At 39.1% G+C, this 17,326-nt stretch overlaps 1 protein-coding gene across 4 annotated transcripts in view; it reads right to left on the reverse strand.

The window, feature by feature from the left end:
* Nucleotides 1-12,685: 12,685 nt before the first annotated feature.
* The window catches only part of DHRSX (dehydrogenase/reductase X-linked), a 161,530-nt gene continuing 156,889 nt past the window's right edge, over nt 12,686-17,326 (reverse strand). For 2 of the 4 annotated variants that reach the window (XM_034060099.1, XM_034060096.1), the window contains 2 exons: nt 13,812-14,029; nt 12,686-12,882 (listed from right to left, as the gene is read on the reverse strand). In XM_034060099.1, coding sequence (XP_033915990.1) covers nt 13,832-14,029 — 198 coding nt within the window. In that variant the 3' untranslated portion in view covers nt 12,686-12,882; nt 13,812-13,831. Of the gene's footprint in view, nt 12,883-13,566; nt 14,030-17,326 lie in introns of those variants that run through there. The other 2 variants (XM_034060098.1, XM_034060097.1) reach the window with 2 other exon arrangements.

Here is a 17,326-nt window from a genome sequence, read left to right on the forward strand (position 1 = left end):
TCCTATTGCAATTTGCCCTTGATGAACTCCTACCTACTTAACTACTGCACCTAAACATGGCCAGAGAAGATCTCCCTCTGGGACACTGCAAAGACTCTATGGTGAGTGACAGAGTTACTGAACTTCAGAGGATAGTTCCACTAGGACCCTAATATTTAGAAGCAAGCTGTGTGAGTAGGACTAGTGTTTCTTCTCTTACAGATTTTTTGAAGTTTAATCCCTTCGTACTACTCTCTTCCAGTTGTATCCTCTGGTTTTCTCCAGATCTTTTCCTCTAACAGTTCTTACATCCTGTTAAGCCTGCACAGACAGCAAAGCCCCACTCAAACTTGGGCTGGTTTGAACACCCCACATCCGAATAAAATGCCTTCTTTCTTTGAAGCATTTCTGTTTGAGAGGTACATCTCTGATCCTGTAGCAATTCTGGAACACTGCAGGGTAGCAGTCTCTGAACTCTGTGCTACACTTCCCACATTGGAAATGTAACCTGGATGCAGCATGAGCATCTTCTAGTCTTCCCACGTTCATGTAAAAGTCAGATACAGAAGTGAAGCCTTTATGTAAAAAGAAAAGCTGCTCCATTGATTTTCCTTCTGCCAAATGCCATCTATTTTGCCCAGCTTTAAGAATAATCCAAACTCCCACATCTACTCCTGCGGCTATTTTTGAGCTTATGCCTACAGACATGTTTTCTTGTTCTGCGTCCACTCACAGCAAAGCTTAAAAAGGCAAAGGCTATCTCCAGAGAGTATCCTCTTGTCTGAACTCGTGACCGGTGCTGACAAACAGCAGCTTATCACTCTCTACCCTCATCCTTGCAAACAAACCTGCTGAAGGTGATCAGGGACACTAGGAGGTCCCTGTCAGCACAAGGTTCCCAGAGTCCCTGCTGGCAGCACAACTTGCTCACTGCTATCTGCATCTTGTCAGCCATTTCTGAGAACACAGTACCAACAAAATAATCTACCACATATCAGGAAGTGTGGGAGGGGAAGATGTATTTTTAGTTAAAATTAGCCAAAAAAAGTCCTCTGATCTGCTTGGTTGAAGTCAGTAGGAAAACTGAAGGACTTTAACCATGGGAGGTTTCCCCTGTTTTTGGAAAAAAGAGCACCAGGCATGCACAGGATCATGTAAGGCTGCTGGGGAGCTTCTAGCCCTGAAAGAATCACCTTTGATGTGGTCAAATATGTCAAAACCTGTGTCATGTGGACATGGATTTAAAGCACTCAGAAGCAGGATGAGAGAAGATTTCATTAATGAACACAAATACCTGAAAGGCGTGTGCCAAGAGGATGGTGTCAGACTCTTTTCATTGGTGCCCAGAGGTAGACAAGGAGCAATGGCCATAAACTAAAACACAAGAAGATTCTCCTCAACATGAGACAGAACTTCTTTCCGATGAGGGTGGCAGAGCACTGGAACAGGCTGCCCAGGGGGTTCATGGAGTCTCCCTCTGGAGACATTCAAAACCTGCCTGGACACATTCCTGCGTAACCTGCTTTAGGTCGGCCCTGCCTTGGCGGTGGGTGGGACGAGATGATCTCCAGAGGTGCCTTCCAACCCTAATGACTTTGACTCTGTGATGTGAAACCAGAGTCTACTCCTCCTGCCCTCCCCCCACACCTCACTCCCTCAAGCCCCCTTCTTTTTTTTAGGTAAGAGGAGCTATCCATGCTGGAACACTGCAAGGAGGATTAGTCCAGACACCTATCATTTATCACTTATCTGTTTACAGACTGCATACAGGTGTAAGAAATGAAAAATCACTGCAGAGAAAGGCTAGACAGTTTGAGAGCAGCCTTTTAGCATGCCAGAAATCAAGTTCCCTCAGAATGAGAGGGATCTCTAAAGCTGCAGTGGGGGATTCCTCAGTTGCCTCATTATACTTGGATGCCGAGCTACAGCACAAGCCTCTACTGTGGTTTAAAGCCACTTTGTGTCTTAATTGCTTCCTAAATTACGCTTATTACAGGAGCCTTGATTATTTTCTCATTCCTTTTGCAATTGTAGACAGTACAAGAAGTCTTTGCTAGTGGCAGGCTTGCCTAGGGCTGTCATTCCTAAAAACCTTTCAACAGTCTTCATAAGTAACCAGCATTCACCAGAACACAAACTACACTCTCTAGAAATGCATGATGTTAAATGTGTCAAGGAATTTAGGTTTCCAAGGAGCCACTTAGGTCATCAAGCTCAGGTCTACTGCTGCATATATACCTGTCCCTGCTCTAATGGGACTCCAGTTTTAAAATACTTCAACTTCTTGAATACTCCTAAGACTGCTAAAACTATTCATTGGACATAACCCCAGGTGATAAGAAAATTTCGATTTCTGACCAGCCTAATTAATTCATCACTGAATTATTCCTCTCTGTGCCACAACCACTGTCTTTCTGCTCAACAGTGCTCTTTCCCCACAGTGCTTTTAGAGAAGAAATTGAGTCACTCTTGAGAGAAACAGAACCTGAAGTGTTTTACAGAGATATTCCTGTACACACACAGGCTTGGGATGTATTTAGACAACATATGGGTCTCACCTAACACAGGTGGTGTTTGTATTTATAGCTGTCTCCTGTTGGAGGACAAGGGAGGAGAAGCAGCACACAAAGGAGTGCAGCGGCCACCCCTTGCAACAGTATTTAGTTTATGTATTAGGTTCATGTTTATGCTATGTTTGTGTTTCTGTCACTTCTGATTGCTCTTAGTGTTCCTTTCCTTGCTCACCACAATAGGAAGGATTCCTAATGCCCAGGGCAGGCAGGTATCATGCAGCCCTTCACCAGCCACTGCTCTGTGCTGCTTTCCCACATATGAACAGTTTATCTCAGATCTGGCTGCTCCAGCAGAGTCCTCTAGCAGGACATTTCTTGGTCTTCTTCCTAATGAATATGAGCTAGCAAGATTCAGATTTTGAATCAAACCAAGCAACCAAAACCTCTAAAATAAGACAGGGATGAAGACCAGAATATCAAAATATCCCATCAAAATTACTCCTGCTCAGGACCTGCATAACTATAGTAGCGCTTCAGTTCACTGGAAGCCTCCCTCTCTCACCTCAGGTGCACAGAAATCTGCTGCTGTGCACAGCTGGGACCTTCATCTTGACAGCTGGTGCTTTGCTCCTATATGAACTCTCTCACCTAGGAACTAAGCAGATCCATGCTTAAATCAGCACACAATCTGAACTGTATTCTGTACTCTGAGTTCTTGTAAGACCTTTGTGTAGGGCTGGGACCCCCACAACAGGCACTGGGACTGTTTTGTTCATAAAATACCAAGCTCTTCAGTGCTAAGGGAATAAGTCGGTGTGCGTGTTCTCCCTCCGCCCCCAGTTAATCTCCCTCCTTCCAGGCACGTAGCACAAGCAGAGAGATTAGCTGCTCTGGGTAGGCAGTCTCTGCTTTCACACCCAGCACTGAAGCTCTGCCAAGCTGCAGAGACACAGATCCACGAAAAAATCAAAGCAGTAAGCCTGAGCCTCTGCAGCCTTCTGAATACACATTCACCTGCAGCAGAGAGGTGCCAGCCCTGCTCCCTCCTCCAGTCCAGAGCATCCTCAGCCCATGTTTAATTTAAACCTGTGCTTACTTTCATTGTTACTAAGAGCACTTGCACACTACACTACCCGCATCTTTCCCCATCCACTTCACCATGGTTTAGAATATCTACAGAGCAGCTCCTTCTATTTTTGTTTCATCTCGAGTAGCATCCAGACCACCCAAATCAATGAAAACATATCTCACCCCCAGTTTCCTCTGCACAACTATCTCCTTCTGGGATTGAAAGTTGATGCTTTCTTTGGCTAAGAAGACTCCCTCAGGCCCATAGCTGTCAGTCAACCTTTCTGTGGAGCTACCTAACTGATCAACATAATGAAGTTAAACTGAGAGCCACTAGTCTCAAGATCAGTACTTGTATGAGCCACAAGACTGCCTGTTTCCTCCCACAGCTATACCACCTGGTGTGGAGAATAACACAGACCTAATCTCACTCCTGTTTGTGAGCTCCTGACAGCCACAGTACATCTCAAATGCACAAGTAATTGTCAACTGTGTTTCATAACTCTGTGTGCGTCTTGGAGGAGGTAGATGGAAGAGATGGCAAGAGGAAGATATTGTTTTGCCTGACAGAGGGGAGGTGAAAGGCAAGCCAGCTGTAGGTAATCAGGGTGGAAGGCCGATGCTCTGCCATTTTCTCTGCCATTTTAGAATGGGCAATTTGCAATTGAGAGAGACATTCTTCCTGTCTTCTGCCAGCTGGAGATTCTTGGCAAAGTGGTCATGTTTTTAGAAGCTAAACAAATTAATCTTCCTTATTTTTCCCCAGAGTTTTGGATTTTACCTCAAGAGGTTTGAGCTAAAGCTTTTCATCACATCTAACAAAAGACTTATTAAAAATTAACAAGGACACAAGAAAAATAGGAAGAATTACAAGTTCATTTGTATTCAGCAAAGCATCTACTTTTTGAACATATGAAATCTAAGTGGTTCTGGATTTCTTTATTTCCCATTCATGAAAACAAACAATTTTACACTGACATACAGTTACCACTCCAGTTTATGTGCCTGTAAAGAAGTGCAGAGCTTTGAGTTGTCTTGTAGCATTGTACATAATCAAGTGCTTGCAAATAATAATTTCTGTATTTATAATACTCTGACATGGGGCTCATTCCTATGTCTTCTCCCAAAAGTCTATGCCTCATTGTCATTTTGATGTATGGTTTGAACTTTTGGTATATGACTTGTGAGTGGTATAGCAATATAGGGCTAGTTTTGGGTTTCTATTTTAAAAACAGACTTTAACATCTCTATTATTTTCCTCTAGACATTATGCAGACACAATGATTTTCTGATTAAAATGTATTTAACTAAAAAGTATAAAGCTTAAACATATCTTTGGGCTAGTGTTGGTGCATATGACAAACTTTCAACCATGGAGACCATTTGCTTGGTCTCAATTGCAGATAAAAATTAACCCTCCAGCTTGTGCTGTTCATTATACCTACCGTGGTGTGATCCCAATACCCTTTTGTCACCTGTCCCATAGCTGTAGCACAACGCACTGTAGCTCCGAGTCAGTAAAGCACAAGCAGAAATTTGAGCACACACTTAAAAGCAATTTACTTAGAATGTGCTCAAGCACACGCTTTTATAGTTATGTGTTTTGCTGAGCTGATGTGATGAATAGTCTAACTGTAGTGCCCCAAAGCATCTGCTCTCAGGAGAATTAGGTCATGTAGCTTTACAGAAATTTAGAGAAAGGAAAAAATTACAAATTCAGTCTAACCTATTACCCAGACCTTTTCACTTGCCTTTAAAGAACACAAGATAAGAAGGTATTTGCAAAACATTCATAAAACTACTTTGCAGATATTCAGGTCTGAAGGTTGTTTTTCAGATGACCACAGTACTCCCTTCTGACCTTGAAGCCTCTGAAATAAAATAAAAATCATTTTGCATGATTTTGTCAATGAACTAAGAGGATGATATTTCAAAACAGAGCAACACCCAGAATATGACCTTTTCAGCTGTACTGAAAACAGCAGCCACTTTGTATTACTAGCTGTTGTGAAATGAAGGCTGAACACAAACAGAAACTACAAGTCTTTCATTTTAGAAGGACGTAAGTCACACCCCCTAACAGATGGGACCAGATTTCCCAAGTCCTGTGGCTCTGAGAGCTACTCTTCAAGGGCATATTCAAAACTGAGATATAGAATCATAGAATCATTTTGGCTGGGAAAGACCATTAATCCAGCAGTGCCAAGTCCACCACTAAAGCATGTCCAGAAGTGCCACATCTACACATCCTGTAAGTGCCTTCAGCGATAACGACTCAATCACTTCCCTGGGAAGCCTGTTCCAATGCTTGACAACACTTCCAGTGAAGAAATTTTTCCTAATATCCAATCTTAAAAACCCCAAAGAACACATCAGGGATATGAAGTGCTTAGCCTGATAATGAAATTCAGATAACTGCTCTTTCATTTTTGCACTTTTCCTATGGAAGCACATTAATTTCTGTTGCTGTTAATTTCCTTCTCCTATTTTCTTTTTATGCAGACTTCACAGCTGAAACAAGTGATGGAGGGGGAGAAGATAAAAAAAATCAAACATATGTGCTGTATTTTCATTTCTGGGTCTTCACAGGCCACAGCAGTGTGATGTGGAAGGAAAATTTCTGTGCAATGAATCCTCTTCTACAGTTCAAGTCATCAATTCATCTTCATCAACAGAAAAATCTCTTCAAAATGCAACTACTACAGAGGTAGAATTTTATTTTCAGAACATAATGAAAGACATGTCTTTCACTAAAGGCCTCTTCCCTGAGCTTCTTTAAAGAAACTACTTCACTGCAAAATGCTGCACTGTCTAAAGTGAAATAGCATGAGAAACACAGCCATATTGGTCCAGATCACTTCAAACTTAAAATACAATTTCTCTATTTACAAGGTATTAAAAAAACCCTAGCTTGCTGCTGGTTTTCGTGTTCTGGAAAACTGAGTATTTTAGATTTTTAATATTGACATTTCCATCACTTTTTAAATGTTATTTATGTTAAACCTTTTTATTAAACCGTTTTGATTTTCTGAAAGAAATATTTCAGAAACTGTTCTGCAGGAAATACCCACATCTTGCTTTTTCGTTCAGAAGCAGGATGACAGATTTATTTTTCAGTATTTTCTGGAGAATGAGCTTGTGGTAAAATGCTTTTTGTTCTACAAGAAGGCTGCTGATAAATGCAGTAACAGCAATTGTGGATTAAATAAATGCAGTATGAAATGTGGTTTAGAGTCCCATAAAACAGTTGGTAATGATTCTCATCCTAACAAGCAGAGAAGTTTCGAATTTGTGGGTTGAATTTGATGTCCAGGAATAAGACCCAGCAGGGCAAGAGGGAGTTATGATGGAATTACAATTAGTGTGCCAAGTAGATGCATGGAACAAAACATATTTCCATCAGCTTTGGGAGAAATCTCCCTCCTGCACAGAGGTTTTCAGAAAAAAAGTTGCTTCTGAGAGGGAAAGAAGGGTTAAAAATGAAGATGAAGAATTAGTATTAGGTTTTTTTTTTTTTAAAAAAAAAAAGATCTCTGAGGGCCTAATCTGCTTTTCTAAATCTGCTAGAGCCAAGGTTTAGAGCAAACTTGATGAAGCTGCAGCACTGTCCTGAAGTACTGTATAATTGCCAGGAATCTCTTCAACTCACAGGTGTGGAGCAATGTGCATTGTTACAGCTAATCCTGGCTGCGATGACACAGAAATATCTTCTAGGAGATTCTGTCAGAGATAAGTAACAGAAATAATTTCTAAAACAAATGAAATAATTTATTTGGTGAAATTAGTTATATTCCAGATAAAGCAGGTCACTGTGTACTATTCTATCTATGGCTTTAATTGCTGAACTATGGCACTTCTTCATGATGTCAGTCCTCGACTCTTGGTCCCTGCTGTACCTTCTGACTCAACAGCTCCAAGATCCTCTCAGACACTCTTTAGTGTAGATTTAGGGCTTTAACAGTGGAAATAAATCACAATAAAAGAAGTGTTCAGAGTTCTATTAGATCATACATCTTGAAACAAACAACGTGGACTGCATTCATGGGATAAAACTTTGTGAATATGAAAAAGGTTTATAGACTTTCCGAATCTGAGCTGCCCTGTGATGCTTCAGGAAAGAAGGTTCATATGGCTTTAGGGTATGTAGGAACAGTTAAAAAAGTTAGCTGACTAGTGAGGTTATGTTACCTGTGTATACCAAAATCTGCTGTTGAGATCTCAAAAACAGGAGGGAAGTTGAAAAATTGTATAAGATTCACAAACAGAAAAGAAAACGATTACAGGATGTAAAGATTCAAAGAGCTTAATTAAGCTAGGTTATCAAAAATATGTCAAGAGACAGCTCCTTCCCTTCCTGGCTGTCTTTACTAGCATCAGAAAACGAATTCTTCAAACCGGCAGGTGAACGCATAACTAGACCAAACAGCTGGGACATGAAAAGTTGCTCAGGTTTTTAAGCTGAGGGCAATTTATGGGTGGAAAGAATATATCCAGTGTGCTCTGGGCTAACTTGAATATTTCAGACATGAACTGATGACTATTGAGAACAGATGATCCAGTTCAAATCGGAACCATCTTTGTTGTGCAGAAGATCAAACTGTAAGATTGCTATGGTGCCTCAGCTACTGAGCTAAAAAAACATGAAGAAAAAAAAAAAGAAAAAACAAGAAATCCCAGAGCAGAAAGCTTTTATTCTTAGGCAGAGTGACTTCATGTAGAGCTGGTTGAACCAACAAGAGCTCAACAGTTAGTAAACCTCTAGACTGCTTGTCTATTTTCTCTCTCTAGCTAGTCAGAGAGATGGTGTCATGACTCATTTCACACTCAAATAGGTCAGAGGAGTTGTCCCATAAAGTATTACACTCACTGACCACAGACGGAGCCTAACTGACTGGCCTAAACTATCCTGCTTTTAGGTGATTTGTTTTAAGTGAGATGAATGCTACTCTCTTCTCTCAATATACTATATCAGTGGAATTTTTAGATGGTGCATGTTTTCTACATTAATCTCTTTGAGACAAAATATGGGCTTTAATACGCTGATAAGGTGCTTCCACTCCAGACATAATGTTCTGAGACATTATCAAATTCAAATAATACAAGGTTTTTACAGCTTCTTCTGCTATTAAGTTACGTATCTTTCGACAGTCATTCTGGGATGTCTCATTAACTTCAGCAGAGCTGTAGAATGTATTTAAGGGAAAAGTAAGTAATTTACATTAACTTTCTTGAGCACAGTCTTACTTTTCTTGTAACAAGCTGACATTGTCTTAAAGGGAAGGTTATCTGAGAAAAGAACCTGTGCTGGCATTATTAAAAAAAAAAAAAAAAAAAAAAAAAAAAGTTGATTATTTTTCTCCTTCAGTATTGTTAAAAAAACCTTAGATACACCACAGATCTTGGATATATGCAGATCAATATGGACTAAATAATGAACTCCATAACTGTGGGAAATCTGGAAGAAATCTTGTTACTACTTTCAGAAACGCAGATTTAAATTATAGATTAACAAGAACTGCTTGGTGTTACTTGAGCTCAGTCTGAGAGTTCAAGTGATGCAATGATAAAGACCATGTTTGCTGTTGTGTGTTCTGGAAAGGACATAAGCCTGCTTACTACCTTAATGTGTCTTGCATTCTCTCTGTGAAGAGGTTACATGGTTTAATAGCACTAAAAAAGTGCCATACCCTAATGGTTTCCTCCCCTCTTTCTTTCACCCTTTCTCCCCCCTTTTTGCTTTTCTGGGATTAGGAAGTCTTTCACTTTAGATTGGTTTCAATCTAGACAGTGTTTATCATCTAAATAAATGATGATCACTGCTAATTTTTGACTCTTCTTGACTGCTTCTGTGAAAGGAATTCATGGCTCAGGTCCATTTCCAAAGGGAGAGATGCTAACAAGGGCTACGGGTATAGAATAGAAGCAAACTACATGTATCTAGAAACAGCACTCTTGGTCACCAGCCTGTTTTCTTCCTGACAATGATCACAGAATTGTCAATGTTACCACTGTGGTCTGCTGAAAAACAGTGGGTTTGTTTTAAAAAGTAATAAAACTCCCTTGAAAAAATGTTCATAATAATGGCTTATCTTTCTTACCTGGCCTGGTGTTGTGCAATATATTTCACTTTTGCACTGACTTCTCCAGCTATTGCAGACTGATCAAAGACCTCAGACTTTCCTCTCTCAAAATCATGTGTTTTTATCTTATTTGTGACAGATTTCATGTTAACTTCACTGGAATCTGATTTTGTCTTTCCATGGAGGCAGCTGGAGCATAAACAATGTCATATAATGAACAAAGACAGTCTAACACCAGAACTATACAAGAGCCAGAGCTTCCACAGGTAGCTTCTTTAGTATGTGGATTTAAGTATCTGCCATGTATTGTTACATTTAGAGCAAACACTACCATGCATTTGGAAGAGGCAGGAGCAAGCCTGATGACCTTTTGTTTCTATACTGTATCACTTCTCACTGTGTACTGAAGTAATTGATAGTTGTGCAAAAAAAGGACTATAAATTTTAAGTATTTATAAAGCATCATTGTGAAAGTGGCTAGAGGTTCCATATTTAGGGCTTAAAATCAATTCTGAACTGGAAGCAAGGATGCAGCTACTTTATTATGTGTGAATAACAGTGTATTCACACACGAATTACAGCACTTACTCTTTCAGTACATAATTAATTTCCCCCCAGTTTACAAATAAACTAGTTAATTAATGAAAAAGTTAACATTTTTCCTAAGAAACTTAGGGCTCTTTGTTTCGTTCCTTGGCAAGTTCACTGTTTAAATAATATTGGCTTATCAAATTTCTAGATAACTGCATTCATTGCAGTAAGATCTATGATATTTATTTGTACTATCTTTCAAACATTGTTCATTTTCTTTGTCCCTTTTAAAGATTTTCTTTGTCCCCATAGGAGCTGAAAAAGAAAAGCATCCTCTTTTTAAATAGGAATAAAATATTCATTTGAAATGTTTTCACTCCCTCATCAAGGGCATGGTGGCCCTTAGATGATGATTCTGTCGGATCTCACACTTGAACTAGACAGTAGATTTTGTGTGCCCTTTTGAGACAAGGAAAAGGCACCTATATTTTGTATTTAACATTAGCCTGGTGGAGTTCTAGCATGAAAATATCCATTTTAGAAGTTGTGAGCACTGGGTCATTCTCATACTAATCAAAATAAGTGCTATCACTTTGGATGTGAGGAATAATCTAAGTCTGACTTCACTGTGACTGATCTACTTTGTATAGAAGCCAACCTGGCCTCCTTGCCAGGTATCTTTTCAGAGGCATCTTTTCATTATCTTCAGATATCAGATCTATGTGTTCCAATACGTAATTACTCTCACAGAGAGACAATCTGATATCATGTTGGAAGGTTAATTTGTCTAACTTCAATTTGCAATTACTGGAGCTTGTTTTGCCTTTCTTTGCAAGGTTAAAAAGCTCTTTTGTATTTTTTCTATATGCACACACCTACTTCAAGGATGCAAGTGATCTCTCAGCTGTCTTTGGTGAAGTGAAATACAGGTTCCTCAGATCTCCAGAAATTCCATGTCATTGAAACACACACAAAACAAATGATTTCTTAACATTTCCATGTATAGAAATAAAATAAATGTTCTCTTTTTCCTAAACAGATATGCTAAGGATTATTTGGGATTTTTGGAATGGCATCACAAGTCTGTGTTCCCAGTAACACATAGCACCTTGTGACAACACTGGATTTTGCTCAAAACAAGCTCTTGTGCTTATGTGTCATTACAGAGCTGACAGTTTTCTGCTTTTAGCTCCTGAGATAACTCTTTTGCAACTAACTCAACTATATCTTTATAGTATTGTAGTGTTCTATAAATCCCTGGCTTTAGGACTCTTCCCCCATACAGGCACAATCTGTGTTCTTGGTTCTCACAAACCATGTTTTCAGTCTTGTTTGAAACAGATTTCATCGGACTGAGTCTGCTCACAAAGTGGCTCAGATTACACTGAAAGTATGACTAGCTCTCTTTACTGTTTGTTATTTTATCAATCCCTATGCCTCTTGATATGGGTTGGGCAAATACTGTGGAGTTTTGAGAGAGTTAAAAATGAAGGTAATTTGGTGCCATCTAGTTTGAGTAATCCTGGATGTATTCTAGCAGCAACGATGTTCAGTGGGAATGCTATGGCAACATCAAAATGTTGGCTGTCTAGCGGGCTTACTGCATCCTGTGCATGATCCGTGAATAAACAGAGGAATTTAGTCTCCAGAGTGTCAGTCTGGCGCATTTCACAAGCACTATTTTCACTTACCAAAAAAACCCCCAAAGTCAGCTAGTCATACAGAGAAAGTGTTATAGTGACTGAGTGATACATTTCCTGCTGCTAACCTTGTATATACTAAGAAGCTAGGAATAAATCATGCATGACTTAATACAGAAGGGAAATATGCTCTCATTCAGTTTATTATTTTTATTCTCATCTCCTTGCTAGACATATTAGGCTGCTTTCGTTCAGTTAGATGTGATCCCTCTCTGAACCAAAGGCTGGAGGTATATGGTCAGTGAAGTAACAGGTTTGAGCTAAAAGGGCCAAGAGGATTATTATTCCTGGGTTCAGTGCATAGGAACACATTCATATTGCTTCTAGTCTGCTGCAAATGAGAACATAACACTGTGTTTCCACTTAGTTCTGTCATGCAGTGATTTCCAGTCCCCCAAAATGTATATAAGCCTTATGTCCACCTATTGGTCTCTTTTGCTGTGTATATCTTAAAAATGGGAAATGCAAGATTATACTGCTTTTTCAGATGACACCTAAAATGAATGAGATGGGAGTAGGGTAGAGCTTACTCCATTAAACTGGAAGATTTCAGGCTCCCTAGTCAGAGTCTATGCTTGGAATATTCTCTCACTCAGGAGAGATCATAGAATGACAGAACGGTTTGGGTTGGAAGGGATCTTAAAAGATCGTCCAGTTCCAGTGTCCTGCCATTCTATAGTCTCGCTGGAACCTTCTAGATGTTTTGGGGAGACTTCGAATCTTGACTGACACTTCCAGGGGAAGTTTCTGTGTAAACTATTCTGAACTAACTCAAAAGAAAAATCTTGGGATTTACCAAAAATGGTTTAATGAAAAATATCAGCTCCACAGTCAGAGACAGTCAAATAAAATTAAAAATATCACAGCTAATCAGGAATATTTAGGAAAGGAATACATGACAAAAGGCAGATTATCCTGTTGCTGCTATGTAAGTCTGATGAATAGGTAGAGGCTAGTCTTCAACGTGGCGAAGTAGGCAGCTTAGGGGGACATCTGCGAAGTCTCTGAAACCTGTGGCAATGTAGAAAAAGTGGACTGGCATTAATTTGCTGTCTCTTCCAAACCATGAACTCTAGTTTTGAAACTCATACGAACTAGGTTCAAAACCAATGAAAGGAAGCAATTCTTCACGCAACAGGTAGTGGATGAGTGAATTTCCTCACCAAAGAAAATGTAAGAAGTTGTAGATGCAAGTTTACATGGGTTCAGGATATAAAGGGGATGAGTAATCTTAGCCCACTGCCAAGACAATAGGCCAATTGCATCTTCTGCTAATACCAGTGTTGCTATTACTGTTTCATCTCTCCTTTGTTCGTAGGCTCGTATTTAAATGAGAGCTGAACTTGAACTGAAAGCAACTGAGTTCAATCTCCTATGTGATGTTTTTATTTATTTATCTCTTTTCTTTGGTTCTGATCTTCAGTTCATACCTCTGGATAAAATCTGACATGTAATGTTATGATAGAAACGACATAATCATTAATGCAAATTGCCTGCACTAAAACAGGAAGATATTAATTAAATAGTTTCTTAAAGATTAATGAAGCTTAAGGAAAAAAGGCTGCAACTTTTAAAACTGATTAAGTAAGTTATATGTACAAAGGTGGCTTAAGCTTAACATGTCACAGACACCACACACTCATCAATGGAAGTGGGGTTTTTTGTTTAACAAAAAATGAAAACTTAACTCTGCACAAGGTTAAAGACTGTATTTTAATCACAGACTGAAACGTAATGATTTACAAAACTGATGGTTAGATTTAAAACCAACCACTACATCTTTCTGTGGGAATATTTCCCCCCACACCCTAGCAGACTAGGGGTTCAAGCAAAGAACAGAGCTGTTCATGTTTGCCTTTGGGACTGAACAGTGATTTCCAGGATGATAACTGATGCTGCAAGAATTCACCTAAGATGCTTGTCAATGCAATTTTATTTACCCAGCTGGAAGTGGCATCTTCTAGGAAACCCTGCTGGATTTATCAGAAATACCAACCATCTTGCAGCTTTCTGTCCAGAGCCTTCTCTGCAGCTCCTCATCATATGCTATGTCAGCTGATTTTGTCCTTTCCTCATTGTAAAGGTAGCAGCCACCAACTCCTTCCATCTCAGGCGATACTGCTGCATAGATGGTTGTGGAGGCTCCTTCCTCTGGAGTCTGCAGAAACAAACAAGAAACCCCAACAAATTCAAGCAAGGCAGGTACAACAGAAGAATTATATTACACCATAGATCTCACCAGTAACAATCAGCTTCCCTAATTTTGCATCACATGTGTGGTCCTTATGGAAACCTCAAGCTGGTAATATAAAAATACCACCTATTCAATTAGCATAGTACAGTCCATCTCTGCAACAGTGCTAGTTTGAGGTAGCTTTAAGCCACAGAACAGATAGATTGAAAACTCTGGCCCATTTTTTCAAGAGCTAGTCAGATGGAGCATATAAAATAAAGTCACAGTTAGAGATAATAAGCCCAAAAGCAAACTCAAATATTAAAATCCTAGTTTAATTATTAATTTTGCAAGGATGAAGGGATCTGTACTCTGTCTTAAGAAGAAGAAGGCTATGCTCTATGCGCAATGTGTTCATCGTAACAATATGACAAAGGATCATGGAAACCAAGACAGCGAACTAAGAACTTCCAGCTCAATCCAAGCAGGCAGGCAAATGAGGGAATTACGTTTTACATGGAGCGCAGTTACTAGGGTTCTACAGTGTCATAAAGAAAAATGATGAAAGATCTACAATGTCTGATATACCATGAGTATTAAACGAAAATTAATAAGTGGATAGCTTAGAGTAATAACGCCTTTTATCCTGAGGATACGCAAAACATTTCCATTTTGCATTCAGAAGAATCACACAGCTATCACTGAAATTATTCCCATGGCATTTCTTTTATTTCATTGAAAAGCATATTTATACCACAACATTTTATATGCTTTGTCTTTATCAGTGATATAATTATGATCAATGCCTGCTAAATAATACTCTATCATTCTACAATCCTTGCAGTCATTCTCTGAGTCACTAACAGCACTAAAACTGCTCATAGCTTGTTCTGCTGCACCTGACAGGATGTCTTTTCCTGAAGAACTCACCTGAAGAACAAGTATTGACTATGTTACTCAGTGCCTTATTAAAAAAAATATAAATCTAAGTAATTTGAAGGTTTTTGTTCTGTTTACTTTTAAGATGACTGTACTGTGAGATACTATCCAGAAACACTCACAAAGGGCTTATTTACCCTAGTTTAGTACCTTACTACTACCTCTTCAACCTTCTTTCTCTCATGGAAAATTGTGCTATTCACATCTAGCAAATTATGTAAACAATATAAAGCTATGTGCATGTATAATTCTTTGCAGTATCAAGATGACTCCAAAAAGTTGGAGTCCATGTTCTCACATAGAGGTTATTAGCATGATCAGCTATGGTGTAATATAAAGTACCTTAATACTGTAAACAGAACAAATTATGAATATGAGCATTCACATTTTATATGACTTATTCTGGATGACAGAAACAAATTGCAATTTTTTAAATGTACTTCTGTGCTTTATTTAAAAATTCAGTGACACAGATAAACCATTACTTCATGTGATGGTTCACTGGATGCTATGTTCCTGAGTTCCTCAGCTATCCTGCACAATTGTAAAAGTCAGCGTCGATGACTCCCAAATCTTAATGACAACAGCGCAAAACTAAAATGCTTTTAAAAGGATTGTATGTGGGTGGAATTTGTGTCACAATGTGCTTATGAGCAGGGCTTTCTACAGAGACTGGTCTGTATGGATCTTCCTACACTATCGGAAATACCATGTGCCTTTGCTGATTCTATGGGAAGGGACATGCAGGATTTATCAAGATTTTTATTTTTTTTATTATATGTCATGTAAGTTTCCCACCAGAGGGAATCTTTACTGAGAGGGTGTTCAAACAGTGGAACAGGCTTCCTAGAGAGGCGGTCAATGCTCCAAATCTGTCAGTGTTTGAAGAGATATTTGAGCCAGGTCCTTAACAACATACTTTTACTTCTGGTCATCCCTGAAGTGATCAGGCAGTTGGACTAGATGATCCCTTCCAATTGAAATACTCCGTTCTGTTTTGTTCTTTTCTTTTTCATTCTCTTCTGCTCTAAATAATATAAAATTTAAACAAAGGCTATGTACAAATTGAAAGCTCGTGTTTGGTTTTATTCATGCAGCCTAGTATCCTGTTACCAAACACTTTATATGGCAAATTGTTTCCTATTCTTTAATACAAAGAAAATGTTGAGCTTGCTCAGACATAATAAATGTGCTTACATGGCCACACTGTGATGAGTCTATAAGCACAGTCACTGTCCATTAAGGTCAGCTGATGTACCTTTTCACAAGATTTAATTTGTCTTTCACCACATCCACCATATTTAATATGCTGATCAGAAGGTTCTATGCAAGATTCCTATTTATTTTCTACTACCTGTTGCTAAAAGGGATTATCTAGACACCTAAGGAAAAAAAAATACTATAATACATTAAGCAATTAGTGTATACTAATTTAGGTTAAAGAAAAACAATTTTTGCAGTGCAATGGGGAGCAGACTTGCATATGTATGATTTATTAATCATTTTATCCCATCCTCTGGGTGGTTAATTAATGCTGAAAGCTTTAATATTCCCTTACTTGAGGATCTCTTCATTGTTTTGGCATGTTTTCTGTTTTACTGAAAGTAAAGAGGAAACTCTACATGAGGAATGCCCTGGCCTTCCAGCTGGGTGGATGATCTACCTGCTTTGAGAAGCTGGAAGAAAAGCACAATGCTGTAACTCCACCTTTGAATCATGCCCATACATATCATAAAAGCACTGTACATCCACCTGCCCACACAGAGTCAAGACTCTTTCCCAAAGTGTTTGGTCTACTACACTGCATAGTGATCAACTGCAACACACAGAGACACATGCATGCATCCTGCCTGTGTACTAGCACTTGAAAACCTCTTTGGAAGGAAGAAGCTGGCATCTACTTGCAAACACAGGAACAATTAATGAGTATCTGTACAGGAGGGAGCAGGATGAATTGTTCCATCAGTGGCAGCCACACTCCTGGTTGCCACCTTTCCTAGGAGCCCCACAGCTCTTAACATATGATAGCTCATCAAAATACATGAAGGAACCTTAAAGCCTTTGGAAGAGAAAATGACCACAAGCAGGAGACTATAATCAAAGCAACACATGACCCTTCCTTTGATGCCAATGGCCTGATAACAGGCAAGAGAAATCATCAGCCAGTGGGTGAATACCTTGATCTGTAAACCCCAGGATGTTCATCATAATGGTCTATACAAACAGGAGGAAGTTTCTGTCTTTGGGACTCTGAAGTGTTATGCCAAAAGCTGCAGGTAGACAGGCAGTAATAAGAAGTACCATTCAATTCATGGGGAAGACACTCAACACACTGCCAGAATT

Source organism: Melopsittacus undulatus, chromosome 2 (assembly GCF_012275295.1).
Source record: "Melopsittacus undulatus isolate bMelUnd1 chromosome 2, bMelUnd1.mat.Z, whole genome shotgun sequence".
NCBI lineage: Eukaryota > Metazoa > Chordata > Aves > Psittaciformes > Psittaculidae > Melopsittacus > Melopsittacus undulatus.